Source organism: Manis pentadactyla, chromosome 3, assembly GCF_030020395.1.
Source record: "Manis pentadactyla isolate mManPen7 chromosome 3, mManPen7.hap1, whole genome shotgun sequence".
Lineage (NCBI taxonomy): Eukaryota > Metazoa > Chordata > Mammalia > Pholidota > Manidae > Manis > Manis pentadactyla.
The window spans coordinates 155542892-155558267 of NC_080021.1; the positions used below are offsets into that span (position 1 = coordinate 155542892).

The 15376-nt window shown below is 47.5% G+C and overlaps 1 protein-coding gene across 1 annotated transcript; it reads left to right on the top strand.

Annotated features, from left to right (window-relative positions):
- Positions 1 to 774: 774 nt before the first annotated feature.
- Positions 775 to 15132, top strand: DMRT3 (doublesex and mab-3 related transcription factor 3). The gene is made up of 2 exons (XM_036928428.2): positions 775 to 1668; positions 13448 to 15132. Exons 1-2 carry the CDS (start codon positions 1194 to 1196, stop codon positions 14410 to 14412), a joined length of 1440 nt encoding a protein of 479 aa, XP_036784323.2. The 5' UTR covers positions 775 to 1193; the 3' UTR covers positions 14413 to 15132.
- Positions 15133 to 15376: the final 244 nt, after the last annotated feature.

Here is a 15376-nt window from a genome sequence, read left to right on the forward strand (position 1 = left end):
TCTCTGGAAGTTCAGACCCAGCACTTACGAAAGTCCTCTACAAGAACACTTCCCAGCCTTTCAGGACAGAGACTTGGGAGGAGGGTAAAGAAATAAACTCAGCACCAGAGTGGGAGGATTGTTTTTCCCTTTGAAATAGCCTGCAAAATGGGTTGTCATTCTTGGGCTGGCAGGTTTTCAAAGGCATTAATTTTATTCTACAGCAGCAAAAGAAAAAATGTTGCAAAAGGAAATTAAGAAGCCAAAATTTCCCGAACCAATTCCACTGTCTTTCCCCAACTCCACCCGCCAGTGGCCGCGGCCCCCGGCTTGCCCCAGCTTAAATCCTTTTCCACCCAGGCCGTGTCCCTAGTGCACCCGCAGTGCTCCGGTAAGCTCTGGTTCTCGTCCAGCCGAGTTTCTGTGACCAGTGTCGGGATGAAAGAGGCCTCGGACTCTGCGCCGCCAAATCAGGCCTGGAGGGAGGGGAAGAGAACGCTGCCAAATCAGGCGTGGGATTGCCTATGGGCACCTCCACCCTCGCCCCCGCTGGTCCTCCCTTCCCCGCCCCGCCTGCACCGCCTTGTCCCGGAGCGCCGCAGTCCCTCCCGCCGCAGGCAGGGAAGCCAGGAGAGCTTGGAGGAGGGGGGCCGTGAGCGCCCCCGCGAGAGTGGCCCAGCTGCAGGTGGCAAGGAAGGTGAAGTGCAGGAACTCGAGGGGCACGAGCAGGAAGGAAGGAGGAAGGCGTGGAGAAGGGTGGGGAGAGCAAGGAGACCGGGCCCCGGGGGTGGGGGTGGTGTTGGAAGGGGGAGGAGTGGAGGAGGGCAGCGGAGGAGGTGCTGGGCCCCGCCAGCGCGCGCGGGAGCTGCAGACGAGCTGGCTCAGACCGTAACCAGAGCTCTTGGCGGCTCCTTGCAGCCGCAGCAGCGCCTCGGCGAGGGAAGACTCGTCCGCCAAAGCAGCTGTTGGCTGAGCCGCGATTCGCGTGGAATTGGCGGACCACCAGCAGGAGGCTGAGGCTGCGAGCGCCCCGGGAGAGTGAAGACGGCTGCTGCACCTCCGGCCCTCCCAGAGCCCACGCGGCCGCCGGCGCCCCGGGACCAACGACCGCGCCGCCCAGAGGTCGCCCGTGAGCGGGCCTCCCAGCCTCGCTGTCCATCGCCCTCTGGCCCGCTGCCGCCGCCAACCAGCCAGCTCTTCCGGGTGTCCGGGACATGAACGGCTACGGCTCCCCGTACTTGTACATGGGCGGCCCAGTGTCGCAGCCGCCGCGGGCGCCCCTGCAGCGCACGCCCAAGTGCGCGCGCTGCCGCAACCACGGCGTGCTGTCCTGGCTCAAGGGCCACAAGCGCTACTGCCGCTTCAAGGACTGCACCTGCGAGAAGTGCATCCTCATCATCGAGCGGCAGCGGGTCATGGCGGCTCAGGTGGCGCTGCGCCGCCAGCAGGCCAACGAGAGCCTCGAAAGTCTCATCCCGGACTCGCTGCGCGCCCTGCCCGGACCCCCGCCGCCGGGGGACGCGACCGCCGCTCCGCAGCCGTCGCCGACTTCGCAGCCGTCTCAGCTGCCGGCGCCGCCGCCGCCGCCGCCACCGCCGCGCCCGGCCGCGGAGTTGGCTGCCGCCGCCGCACTGCGCTGGGCCGCCGAGCCCCAGTCCGGGGCACTGCAGTCGCAGCTTGCCAAGCCAGGTAAGAGCGTCCGCTGTGCGGAAGCCCGGCTCGGCCACTGAGCGAAAAACCTTATGAGCGGCCGCTTCGGCTTTGCCTGGGGAGGCCCGGAGACGTGTTTTGGGAAGTTGGCCTGGCCTCCCAAACTCCTGCCAAGCTGATTCTTACTCTGCGGGCTTCGGCCTTCAGCCTGGATCCCGTGCAGGTAGAACTTAGGCGCCCACGGGAAAGGCAAGCCTCGGGTGAGTCAAACTGCGGGACTCTGCGTCGGGCTCGCCAAACGCCCTCCCCAGGTAAAAGGGGAACGTGAACATTTCAGCGGGTAAATAAAAAAGTCGAAAAAAGAGGTCGAGACCGGACCTAATTAAAAGCCACGGCGACACACACCACCTTACGGCCGGGCTTTTCGGGCTGCGGGCTTTAAGAGGGGCTTGCGTTTGGTGGTAGGGACTGTTGTGTGCAGGGAAGGAGCCAAGGCCACCGGCTAGGCTGGCTCCAAGCCGTGCGTTCTTCTCCGCCTGCGGTACTTGGAGAGAAACCGAAGCCTTTTTAGTAGCTCCCTGTGGCCCTCCGCCTCTTCTAATTTGTTGAAAGAAGCCCTATTTGGAAGCAATAGTAAAAAAGGACCAGAAATGCTCCTAAACTTAAAGTAGGGACTCAGAATCGGGTGCACCCAGAGTCGACACCTGTGGCAGAACTGCTCAGGTTCGTTAACACCCGCTCCTCAGGCCGCCCTTCTCCCTTCTCGGCTGTCTCGGGGGGTTAAAGAAATTCAAACAAAATTTGACCTAAATCGCTGAAGGCCACCTCCGGCGAGCCTTCACCAAATTTCAGGCGGGTCCGGCCCTCAGGCTGCTAAGCCCCAGATTTGGAGCAAAGACTCTCTGCTTTCCCTTCCCCTCCCTCTCCCCTCTCCACCTTTGCTGTGCTCCGAAGAGGTTAGTTAGGTCTGCCTTGAGCCACAGGTGAGCTGAATGCCCCTACCCCTCTGCTTCCATCCGGTTCCCTTCTCCAGGCCTCGGGAGCCCTCAGGCCCCAGTTGAATCTCTTTCCTCCTGGGGACTCTTTAGCTTGCTGTCCTGCACAGCCCAAATACTCCTTTGACTTTAAGTTCTTGGATTGGATTCGATGAGCATGTGTTGGTATTTTGCTTTACCTGGGGGAAACGTTCAAAAGAAAAAGCTCATCTCAGCGAGAGGGTGGGGGGACTGCTGAAATTGAGAGAGCGAAGGCCCTGGAAGGCCTGTAGTCCACCTGCAGATGGAACTCGGGCAGAACTTCTGCCTAAATCCCCCTACTAAGGCCCCCGCCCCCAAGACATTGCCTCTGGCTCCCGGATCTCTCCAGGAGCAGCTAGGCTAGCTCCTAGAGCACTGAACTGCTGTGCAGAACTGGGGACGTACAGACTCACTGGTTTTGGGATGAGTTGAAAGTCAGCCTGGCGGCACAGTTCTGCTGTTCTGTTGCTCAGTTATGCTCGCCAGGCCAGAATCTCTGAGAACATCTTACGTAAACAGCAGAACTGGGCGTTTTTGAGGATAGAAGAGAGTTTGCTGGACATGGATTTTGTGGATATTTAATCCAGGGTAGGATACAAGCATTTCTCTGAGTAATGCACTGCCCTGCACGCCCCAGTTGTCTCTGTTAGTCTGTTCTCTTCATATTTATAGATTTGCCGCTGAGGAATAGGAGGTGGGGAGAAAGAAGATTCTCTTTTTTCTCCTTTAAGTTAGAACAAGTAACTATGAGAGGTTTATTTCAGTTCTACAAGTTGACCTATGCCAATGACTTTGCTTACTTTCCTTTTTCAGCTTCCATGTCTCCATCTCCCCCCCCCCCCACCAGAACAGGAATCCGAGTTTATGTCAGCGGTAGCATTATGCAGTGGCAGTCTGCCCAGCAGCACCCCTGTAATACAACACTGAGTTCTGGGGTCCTTGTCCAAGAGGGGATTCTCTCAGCCTATGTTCTTTAAGACATTTTTTGGGATGGCCAAAGTTCATGGTTTCTAAAAAGTCACAAAACCAAAAATGACCTCAGGAAGGGTGGGTAATGAGGGCAGGAAGGAAGGTGGAGTAGTAGCTGCAGCCATGGGATACATGCTTTGGTGGAAGAAAAAAGGAAGACTGATTTCAACTGGGCAAACCAGACCTGGTGCTCTTGCTTGTACAGGGAACCAAGTATTCAGAGACAGCTTGAACCTTCCAAATTGAAAGCAAGTAATTGCAAAGGAGAGTAAGATATACCATGAGAAGAGGCTAGAGTGATGGCTTTGGAGACTGAGCCATCGGGGACCAACAGCTCAGGTTTTGCTGGTCATGCTGCATATCTGGCACATTCATGTGTGTAACTTTTGTTTTTCTTTCAATTGGTTGAACCTGATAATTCTATTCTTAAAAAACAAAAAAGCCAATCACCAATCATTTGGTGGGAGGAGACAGGATAAGAACAGATAATTGTTTTCCATTAGGAAAGCAAGTATATAAGTGGATCCGTTCTATGCAATGTTTTGTATGACTTGTACAGAGAAAGCCTATTTGGGATTTAAGTTAGGGAAAACTTGCCTGGATGCTATCACCAGCTGCTGAATGTATTATACCTTTTTTTGCAATGTATTTGTACACAACATACCATCCCTATGTAAGCTAGAAGCAAAGGGATACTCCTTGGTAAGTAACTCACCGCTTGAGAAGTAGAAAAGTAAGTGAAGCTCCACCGCAGTGGTAGGTACACATGTACAGTAAATTCACAAACCATTAGGAATCTCTAAGTAGCTGCTGGCAAATTATGGAGATCTGTTTCTATGTGATCTCTGTGTCAAAACCATGGATGATCCTTTTATAAAGGGCATAACTAGCTGTAGAGATATATGGTTTTTTTTTGTTTGTTACAATGGTGGTTCACAAACACAGAGTCGTTTTTTCCTCTCCATAAATACTCTTGAGAAAAGCACATGCCCTAGAGAGGGGTATGTTTGCTGGGCACCACTGGAGAAAAAACACCCTATTCAGGGAGTGACACATTAACACCAAAACTCAGTTTTGTGCTGGAAGAAACCTCTTTCCTAAATTCTGTTTCAGAGACTTTAAAGGAATGGGGGTTATTATATCTAATAGTGTAGTATGTTGAACATCTCTTTCAATGTGGCTGTGGCTTTAAGGAGAAATTTCATATTTTAATGTTATTACTTCTAGCTATGGGGTTGATGTACTCTGTACTCTTGTTTCTTTTTGGGTGTACATTTCCCGGGCTCTTGGTTATCATCTATGACTGGCCAAGAACCATAAGATTTAAGCTTATATATATATAATTGACTGACTTCTAAATTCCCTCTTCATCCCCCTCACACCCCTTTCCCTCCCCCATGAAGATATCATGGCAAGTGTGAACATCTTTCAGCTCCTAGTGTATCTGAGTCAGCAGCCTCAACCAGCCAAGCCAGCCTTTCAGGACTGGGCTCCAGAGCTGAGGAAAGTTAGGGGTCAGAACCAAGGTGAGAAGCTAAAGTTTCAATCCTGTGCTGTCTCCCTTCCCCAACCCCCAGCTTTCCCGCCAGGGGAGTGTCTTGGTCTCCTCATGCTTTGAGAGGAAAGCTCTGTGGCTATAGAGTCTTACTAGGTCTACATCTGCCATCAAAATAAATATGTGCACAGTTCTTTAAAATGTTCTTAAAGAAAAAAGAATTTGAAAACATCATATTGTTGCAGAAATAGGAGCTCAAGATCAAACCGGAAAGAAGGAACTCCTTTCCTGTTTATTTCTCCTGAAATGGCACAAACAAGAGACCTATAGGGACAGAAGTTAGGAGATTTTGAAAAACTGCCTTTCTTTAATTTTCCCTCCTGGCCCACACCTCCTAGCATCTTTATGCTTGCTGTGGGCTTTTCAGCTCCAGCTTCATTGGGTCCTGTCCCATCTGCTTCCTAATTTTTTGTTTTACTTTATTTAAAAAAAATAGATGAACCTGCAAGTATGATTATTGTTACGGGATCACAGGTCCAAGCCAGAATGGGAAGCCCTCTGTGATTATAGGCTAGAAACAAACGAAAGAGTAGGAAAGATTTCACAGTCTTTCATGAAGTGTAGCTATGAATTTAAGAACGGGGTCTGGTTATTTAAGACGGCTTAATATGGGGCGAGGGGCCTGACTCAAGAGTATTGCACTTTGAAATACAAAAACTAGTCAAAAGAAGAGGAATAAGCGGTTCTGTACTACTGGTCTCTTCCAAACCTTCCCCCAGGGCTGGCCCTAGGGGATGGGACGCGGGGCACATTCACAGGTCCTGGTCTTTCCCCCGACGCCGGGCGATTCGCGCGCCGGGCTCCTGGTACCCGCGCGCCGCCGAGCTCTGCAAGTGCAGGGCGGTGCGCGAGGACACTGGGTCTGGGACGAGGATCTAGGGCGCCGGCGACGCCCGGCCGGCCGGGAGGTTTCCAATGCCAGGCCGAGGTGCGGGAACCCCACGAAAGGCGCGGGCAGCGGCGGCCCTGGGCCTCTGTCCCCTGCACCCAGGCCCGGGCAGGCTGCGGTCAGGCGGCTGGGCGCTGGCTCCGGGGCCCGGCCCTGCCACCCTCCGCTTGCGGGCGGCTCCTTCATCGCCCACTCTGGGCACCCTGGCATGGCCCAGTGTCGGGGAGCCAGACGGAGCCGCGGCGCTACGCCGGCCGCCTTCCTGGCCTTTCCCACTCGCGCCTGGGTGGCCGCCCTCTCCCTCCTTGCTGCCTCCCAAGCCTCGGTGGGTTGCCAGATTTAGAGGGGAAAAAAGGGTGCAAATAAGCAAGAACTTGTAAGCCCAACATTGCTTACTGTAAACAATTCGTTATTATCTGAAATTCAAATTTAACTGGGCATCCTGCGATTATACCCAGCAACGCTAGGCCACGTCCTCCCCACCAGCCCCCATTCCTCTGCAGGGTGCCTATTGGGGTGGGGGTCGCTCCTCTGCGTCTCCCTGCTTCGTTCTCTGTGTGGAGCCTCAGCTGCCCTGGGCAGGCGTCGGAGAGGCACGGGTGTCCATCTTGTGGATCTGAGGACAGGCTCAGAAGGAGCGGGACCGTTTTCCACGTCTAGGAACCAGAGTTCCACGGCCATCGGGAGAGAACCCCCACCCTCCAGACACACTCCTCGGGATTATAAATCTGGTGGATAGCCGTGCTCTCCACTTACACAACTAACTTTTCTTTTCCCTGATGGATGAACTCCTGGGTTTAAAAGATTACAGTAATCACAGGAGGACAGTGTAAATCGAATCTGGTAGCAATAACTTTTGTGGAAGGTCAGGCTCAAGTGAAATGTTACCAAGCAACAGGCATTTTGTTTTGCAAAATACAATCAAAGAGCATTGATGAGAAATTTTTTGCTGCAGCCAGTCAGCACTTTCTGCTAACAGCTTTACAGAGGAAAAGGGAGTAAATCTTCATAAATCAATGTCCCTGGAGGACTTGGAGCCCCTTTCTGGAAATGTTGCACTCCTTTCTGACAGGGAGGAGGATAGAGCCCAGTAGAAATCTATTTGCCTGCCTGCCTGCCTGCCTTTCCTTCTTTTCCTCCCTTCTTGCTTTTCTCCTTTCTTTGGCTTTTTAACCTGTTGCGGCTACTCAGCCATTAGCCACTGAGGTTCCTAGCCACATCTAGTCTGATGTGGCTCTGATGGCACAGCAGACCTTGAACTGGGATATGCATGGTGGAGGTTGAGGCCTGGGTGCTGGGACAGCTGATCATCACTGGTCCCTCACCTTGACATTATGTCGTGCCCCTCCCCCAGAGTCTTACATGGCTTTAATCAATCACCCCCTTGTCTGAGCACTGCACCTTACTGTTAGCCAAAGAAACCAAGGGAAAACAAACAAACAAAAACCAGGTGGCTTTCCCCCCATTTTATTGTACAATCAAGCATCTAAATAAATAAATAGAAGAGGAAAACCAACTACTGAATAACAGTACTACAGAAAACTTAACATTCAGAACATCAGTTCTTTACCGAATCTCGAATCTCTTTTGATTAGGCAGACAAACATTCTACAAAGCTGAGATCAGTGTTCTGCTTTTTTCCCATGAGGTTTTTTTTTTTTTTAGGTTCAGTAGGAATATCTGTTGCACCTATAGTTTTTACATGTGGATTTTTACAATATTCCCTCTCATGAATACACCATTGCCCAGCTACTGGTCTGAGTTACTTGTGTTTCAATGTAAAATATGATCAACTACATAGATAACTTGGAAATTTTGCAAAACACTGTAAACTGTAAGCCTCTCAGTGGCCAAGAGGCACTGCTTTAATCACTATATAATCTTAACACAGTGCCTGGGCACACATGAAGGACTTTAGGGTATTTGTTAAGTAGATGGATGAATGAGTAGCCAGCTGCATTCACAAAGTATCAAGTAAATGTGATAGGTAGATTTATAGGTAATGTCTCTCCTGCTTCTTGAAAAATGTTCCCTTCTAAGTTAAGAAAGGGGTCAAAACTAAATTTTTGCAAGACATACAAAGTCCACAGTTATGAACCGTAGTTCCTTAAATCCAGTCCCTTCTACTCCAACATCCTCCAAAATATTGGTCCCAAAGAGTCAGCCTGATTCCTTCAGACATAATGAAACTAGTGTTCTTAGTGATTTTTAGAAAGCAAAGCATGACTCTTTGTACTTTTCACAATTTTTTCCCCTAAAGAAAGAAAAGGAAAGATTTTAGACTGACATTCATTCCCCACTATACTTTGTTTTCAACCATTTAGTTTTTCTATGATTCCACACTTCTAGTTGTGATAAAGGTAACAGTAATGTAAAGAGTGTGTTTTCTGTTAGAATTCTGTGTGGATGGTCTTTTTTGGACACCCCATACTGCCTGGGCTCCTTCCCTGCCATTGCTGTAAGATTTGTGTGCCTTGAAAACAACCCATCAGGGAACAGTTGTTTGGAGGTATGTTCCCCAAACCTCAAGGGAACAGAGGAGGACATGACCATCCATGTTTCAAAATTCATGACAGGATTTCAAAAGAAAAAGTCCAGTGACATTGCTCTAGGAAATACTCCTCTTTGCTGGTGTTTTTGTTTTCATTCCAGATGTAAGATATTTTGTTAAATAGATATAATTGGATAAAATGGATAAAACCCACCACATCGAAGTCAGAAAGATTGTCCATTTTTATATGTCTTGGGCAGTGTTTGTTTCACATATGTACCAGGCTTTCTCAAGATATTTGAAATGAATATTTAGAATTTTTTAAAATTTAACTGAACTTTCATATGAAAAAATCCTCTAAGTTAAATTCTGCAAACTGTGATTTCAGATTGGAAATAAATACCCGTTGTGTGAGTATTCGTTATTTCTCCTTCGATAAAATCTTGTAGCAAAAAAGAAAGAAAAGTTTTGTAGCTATGTTATTGCATACATAGTTTCTGAAATTGGTAGCATTACTATATATAGAAAAAAATCCTTCTTAATTGAATATCTGCTTCTTTTCAAAACATTTACCCTAGTGAGTTTACTTCAGAGGTGGCTGTAAGCATTTCTACATCATGAAAAATATAACATTGAAGAGTGAACATTTAGTAAGATTTTCAAAGTACCTAGATGTTTAAGCATTAGCAACAGATTCCTATCATTTCAATAGGTGGTTTGTAATATCAGATGGAATTGATTTCTTTCTACTTTTTGTCTAGGAGTTTTGGCTTTTTGCATTGATATATAGGGGTAAAAATATTATCCGTTGAAATAAACTCTTACCCTTTATGTTCCAGGAATTAGGGTGTCAGTTTCAAGAAGAAAGAGGCTAAAGTGTTTGGGGAGTTACTTCCCTTTTCATTTTTTCGGTTGGCAGTTTCACATTTCTGTATCTAGAAAGGCCTTTGTGTTTTAAACTAACATGAACAATTTATAAGGTTCATTTAGGAAAAAAATCTAGAGATGTAAAGAAACACCTATTATTAAATTACACTTTATCACTGGGCTCAAAACTCACCCTCTATAATTACTTGTGAAAGTCTGTATTTATAATAGAATAATTTATAATACATTTAGTTTAGGCACAACAATACAACCAATACTAGACACCAGAGTGCCACAAAATTGCAGGGCTCTGTATTGTGCCCTTCAAAAATTACTGTTGGGTTATTATTGGCTCGAGGTGGGAGAGTAAGTAGCTCTGCCCAGCTTGCCCAGCTCTGAATCGCCACCAGCTCTGGGTGCTGAATGGGAATCTGCTCAACCTAACACTCCTTAGCAAGACTTGATGTTGCTGCTCCCGTGTGTGAAAGCCACAGGTGTGTGCCAAGTCATTGCTTCTTCCATATCTTCTGTCTTCCTTTTGCACACAGTATAAACAGTGCTGAGCCCCGTTTGTTGGAAGGCCCTGAATTTGTAGATTCGATTCCTGTGACATCCTGTTAGCTTGTATCACTTTTGGCCTCAGCCTGGGTACTGAGCTGGAGAGGCTGATCAGCCCAAAAGTCTGCTGACAGTGTGTAGATGAACCACCACTCCTTGAGAAGTAACCGCAAGTACATGCTGCCCTGCGCATGTCACAGTAGCAAAGGCAAAGGGTAGACAAGAAAATAAGAAAGGGGATTTTGCGGTTGGGGTGTGGCGGTAGTAGGGAGGTGGTCACAATTCGTGAACACGCTAGCACCTGTGGAAGATTCCATGGCAGCCTGTTTTGCAGAACAGGAAAATAGGTACTGAAGTGGAATTTTGTATTGTCCCATTTATAATGCTGCCATCCGGTATCCAGTTGATTGGGAGAGTACATCTTTGCCATCTTGAAAAAAATTTTTTTTCCTAATGGTAGCTAGTGTCAGGTTAGCTAGAGCATCATTCCCAAGTTCCCTTTGGCTAAACTGCTCTTTGACTCACTTGCTCCTGGAACCTGAAGCAGTCTGTGGAAGAGTGAATTTGGTGACAGATCTCAAAATGGTGCCCTTAAATGTTTTCAGTGTTTGCAGTTCATCCAGGGTGTGGATTATGTTCACCCATTTCTTTAAAAAAAATAGTTTTGAGCTTTATAGCTATATTTATATACCCTTTATTTCCTGGAAGAACCAGTTGTTTCTTAAAAATAATCTCCCCATCCCTTATATGGCTATGATTCTGTGTCATATTTCTTTCCTTTTTCTTATTGTGGTAAACTATACATAACATAAAACTTAGTTTTTTAACATTCTTAAAGGGTACCATATAGTGGCATAAGGAGATTCACAATGTTGTGCAGTGATCGCTATATCCATCACCTCAAACTGAAGCCCTGTACCCACTAAACAGCAAGCCCCATTACCTCTTTCCTCCAGCCCCTGGTGACCACCATTCTACTTTCTGTTTCTACGGATTTGCCTATTCTAGGTATCTTATATAAGTGGAATCAGAATATTTGTCTTTTAATGACTGGCTCATTTCACTTAGACCCATTTTCAAGGTTCATTGGTATTGTAGCATGTATCAGAATTTCATGCCTTTTTGAGGCTGAATAATATTGCCTTTTATGTATATATCACATGTTGCTTATCCAGTCGTCTGTTCATGGACACTTGGGTTGCTTCCACCTTTCACTATTGTGAATAATGCTGCTATGAACATTTGTGTATAATGGGTGTCATGTTTGATGCTTAGTAAATTCTGCCTGGCTGTTTGCTTTTCCTTCTGCATCTGGGTCTTACCTTCCCAGCTAGATAATAAGATCCAGAAATTAGGAGCAAGTCTTACACTTCTTGGTATTTTCCACTCCCTTTTTCCTGTCTCCTTTAGTATTCTTGAATATCACGGGGATACTAAGTACTTGATGCTGACAATAATAGATAATGCAAGCTAAAGTTAAAGAAAGAAAAAACCTTTTTAGAGTGGCATAGTATTTAAAACATTATTTTATGTCCATATTTACATGGGGAGAGTATTTGATTTGTTTTCCCAAGCTCCATTGAACAGGTGCCAAAATCCAATTGCTTGTTCAGTTCAGTGCTGAGTTAACAGACTGTCACTGGCCACCCTTTTTCAAGTGTTTAATAATAGAGTAACAGCCAAGGGGTCACGAGTCAGGAACACTGAGCTGATTTGAATGTAAATCCAGAGAAGCTTTTTCCTTGTTGTGTTTCTCTTTTTTTTGCATTAAGCATAAATACCACATTAACTCAGGAGATGAGCTGCGGGTCTCCAGGCCTGGGAAGTTGCAGGAGAGAATATGTTAAATTTCTCTGACAGAAATAGGTCTTTTGTACATCCCATAGAGTTGATACAGAAAGCAAAGATGGCTTAACACATGCAGGCTGCAAATGATCCTCACATGGAAACCTTATATTTTGTAATGGAAAGGAAGCAGTTTCCTTAAAAATGCCTATTTGGGATAAGTATGGATTTCTATCAGATTTATGTTAAAAAATTGCACTGATATGGTTTAAGCATATTTAAAAAAATTTAGAAGTACCTGTTCATGCTTGGCATGTATTTATTGCTTTGTGAAAAACCAAAGTTTTGTTCTTCAATTATATTTAAGATATATTCTGGGTTAGAACAATGTTCATAAGTGGGCCTTTGTTTAAGGCTTTTAAAGTAAACAACAACAAATAGGAGATGGATTTTTAGAAGCTGCTTTGATGAAATTTCACCGGCTGGCTATCTATATAAACTAAGGTGTGCCCACAGAGAAGGCGACAATGAGGCTATTCAGGCAGGGCTGTAGAAAACAGGCAAACCTATTGTTTACAACCGGACAACTGGGTCATTAATAATTTTCATCTTTAGATCAGTTACATTGGCTTTGAGTAGAACCAGTACATGTTTTAAAAAGGATAAAAATTTACTTATGTACAGCTTGCTAATAAAGAATATGCCCCTTTATTATAAAGGTTTGTTAGCATTCATTACTGCAGGCAAACCAGCCTTACCCACCTGTTTCTGCCTGTTCCGTGTAGTAATACTAGCCCTGGAGGTAATGTCTTAGGTTGAAATGTTAAGTTTGCAGCTGGTTTAGTTCACAGCAAATATCTGGTTTGTTGGGGAAGCTTTTTTTCCCTTTTAATACAATTTAAGAAAGTATCTTGAAGTCCTGCCCATGTGCTTTACTAATAAAATGGTTCATGAAGGCATCTTGACCTCTCACACCCCACGGCCCTGGAGTTATGGGCGCATCGTGTCATTCATGGGTCATGTCATTTCAGAGATCCCTCCAGCTTTTTCCTTCTTCCTCCCCTGCAACCTGTCCCACCATCAGGACTCACAGCTGGTTTTGTTGGCCCTCTAGGGTAAGTTACAGGCAAACGAGCCTGCCAATCCCTGGCTTTTCAGAGAGATTTCTTTCTTTCTGGCAATCATATTGACTAGTTACTATACAAGGTAATCTGATAAAACATAGTGATGACTAGTTCATAAGATAGCCTTCACACAAAATCCACCTCTGTGTAAATGGATTTAAACATTACATTTCCCTGTGGGCATATGGGTGGTGCACTGACCCACAGTGTCCCTAGGTTACATCGTCCACCTCATTTGCAGACGAGGAGCCGAAGACAAGCCTGAGCTCATTTTCCGTTCTTCCCTGGGCTCTGTTTATTCCAGCTCCGCAGAGGGTCCCTACGCCGTGACAGCCACATCTTCTCTGGTTATGGGTAGCGCACAGACGGTCTGTGGCTGAGGCAACCTGCACCCATCATTCTGAGTGACCACTCTGCTTTCTAGATCCTTATCTTGCTGTGTGTTACAGCCCCTGAGACGCATTTTCCCTTCCCCAAAGCCTGTGCTGGGCCCTGTCCTGAGCACATCTGTTCCTCTTTATGCAAACCAGGAACAGATTAATCCAGCTATTCTCTGCTTTTCAGACCTGACTGAAGAACGGCTTGGGGATGGCAGCGCGGCAGACAACGCGGAGACCTTCAGCGACAAAGACGCCGAGCACAGAGGCTCCCCGGATGTGGGGAAAGGCAAGGGATGCTTCGCCCCCGAGAGCCCCGAGGTCGTGTCGGTGGATGAAGGGGGCTATGCTGTCCAGAAAAACGGAGGCCACACCGAGAGCCGCCCCGACAGCCCCAAGTACCACGGGGAACAGAACCACCTGCTGATCGAGGGCCCCTCGGGGACGGTTTCTCTGCCCTTCAGCTTGAAAGCCAACAGACCGCCACTGGATGTGTTAAAAAAAATATTCCCCACCCAGAAGCCGACGGTGCTGGAGCTCATCCTGAAGGGCTGCGGGGGGGACCTGGTGAGCGCCGTGGAGGTCCTGCTGTCCAGCCGCTCCTCCCTGTCCGGCGCAGAGCGAACGGCGACCGAACCAGAGAGCCTGGTGTTGCCCTCCAACGGGCACATCTTTGAGCACACCCTGAGCTCCTACCCCATCTCCTCTTCCAAGTGGTCTGTAGGCTCGGCCTTCAGAGTCCCAGACACGCTACGGTTCTCCGCGGACTCCGGCAACGTGGTCCCCAGCCCCTTGGCTGTGCCCCTGCAGCACCCGTTCCCCCAGCCGCCCCGGTACCCCCTGGTGCTGCGGAACACCTTGGCCAGAAACCAGTCGGGCCCCTTTTTGCCCAACGATGTCACCCTGTGGAACACCATGACGCTCCAGCACCAGTACCAGCTGAGGTCCCAGTACGCCAGCCCCTTCCCCAGTAACTCGCCCAGCGTCTTCCGAGGCTCCCCCGTCCTGCCTACCCGGGCCCCCGAGGACCCCCGGATCTCCATCCCTGATGATGGGTGTCCGGTGGTGTCGAAGCAGCCCATCTACACCGAGGATGACTATGACGAGCGGTCTGACTCCTCGGACTCCAGAATACTTGGCACATCGTCTTAAGTGGTTCCAGACGGGTGGCGACCAGGGGACATCTCTGGGCGGCTGAATCCTGAGGCCCCCCTGAGGAGAGGCGACATCCTGTGTATACCCCTTCCTTCTGTTTGACAAAGTGACTGTGCTTGATTCTATCCCTTAGCAATAAAAACATAACTTATTTAATTTCTTGCACTTCACTGGAAAATGCCAAATAGCTCTGCTCTGTGGCTTTAGTGCTGAATGTGTATTGTAAAAGAGAGTCTAATGCTAAGAATAGTCTTGGGAAAGCTGGGTCCATGGAAGATTTATTTGGGGATATAAAGCTGAAAGTCAGCATTGCTCCTAAACTCAACCTGGAATGTTCCATAAAATAGTATACTTGAATGCTGTTTTGTAAAAGAGGATTCCTCAGGATATGTGAAACCTAAAGGAAGTGGTTGGGTTGCCAATGAACAATAAACAGGGGCGTTATATTCTTATGCTAAAAATCCTTCTTGCATTTTAAAGAAAGACTGCACCTAAGGATAGAGTGTACAACTCACATGCTTATGTAAGCTTGGACAGTTTCAGAGACAAACTCCATTAAAAATCATTCTTTTCACATGGCTGAATCGAAACATGTGTAACATCAGTGTGAACCCAATCACAGCTGTGAACTGCATGAAATGTATTGTGAAATGAACACAAGATTAAGCGTTGTCAGGTTAATGTAGCATGCTAAGGACTCTAGAAAAAAAATAAACTAAGGAGATGATCTTGGTTTATGTCATTTCTGCTTGTGGAAAGAGGCCAGAAACCAGTCGGGCCCCTTTTTGCCCAACGACGTCACCCTGTGGAACACCATGACGCTCCAGCACCAGTACCAGCTGAGGTCCCAGTACGCCAGCCCCTTCCCCAGTAACTCTCCCTTTTTTTTCTGTCTTTAATACAGAAACCTGATGTAAAAGCTACTTCTTAGTTCATGGACCAGGAAACAAGGTATCAGTTA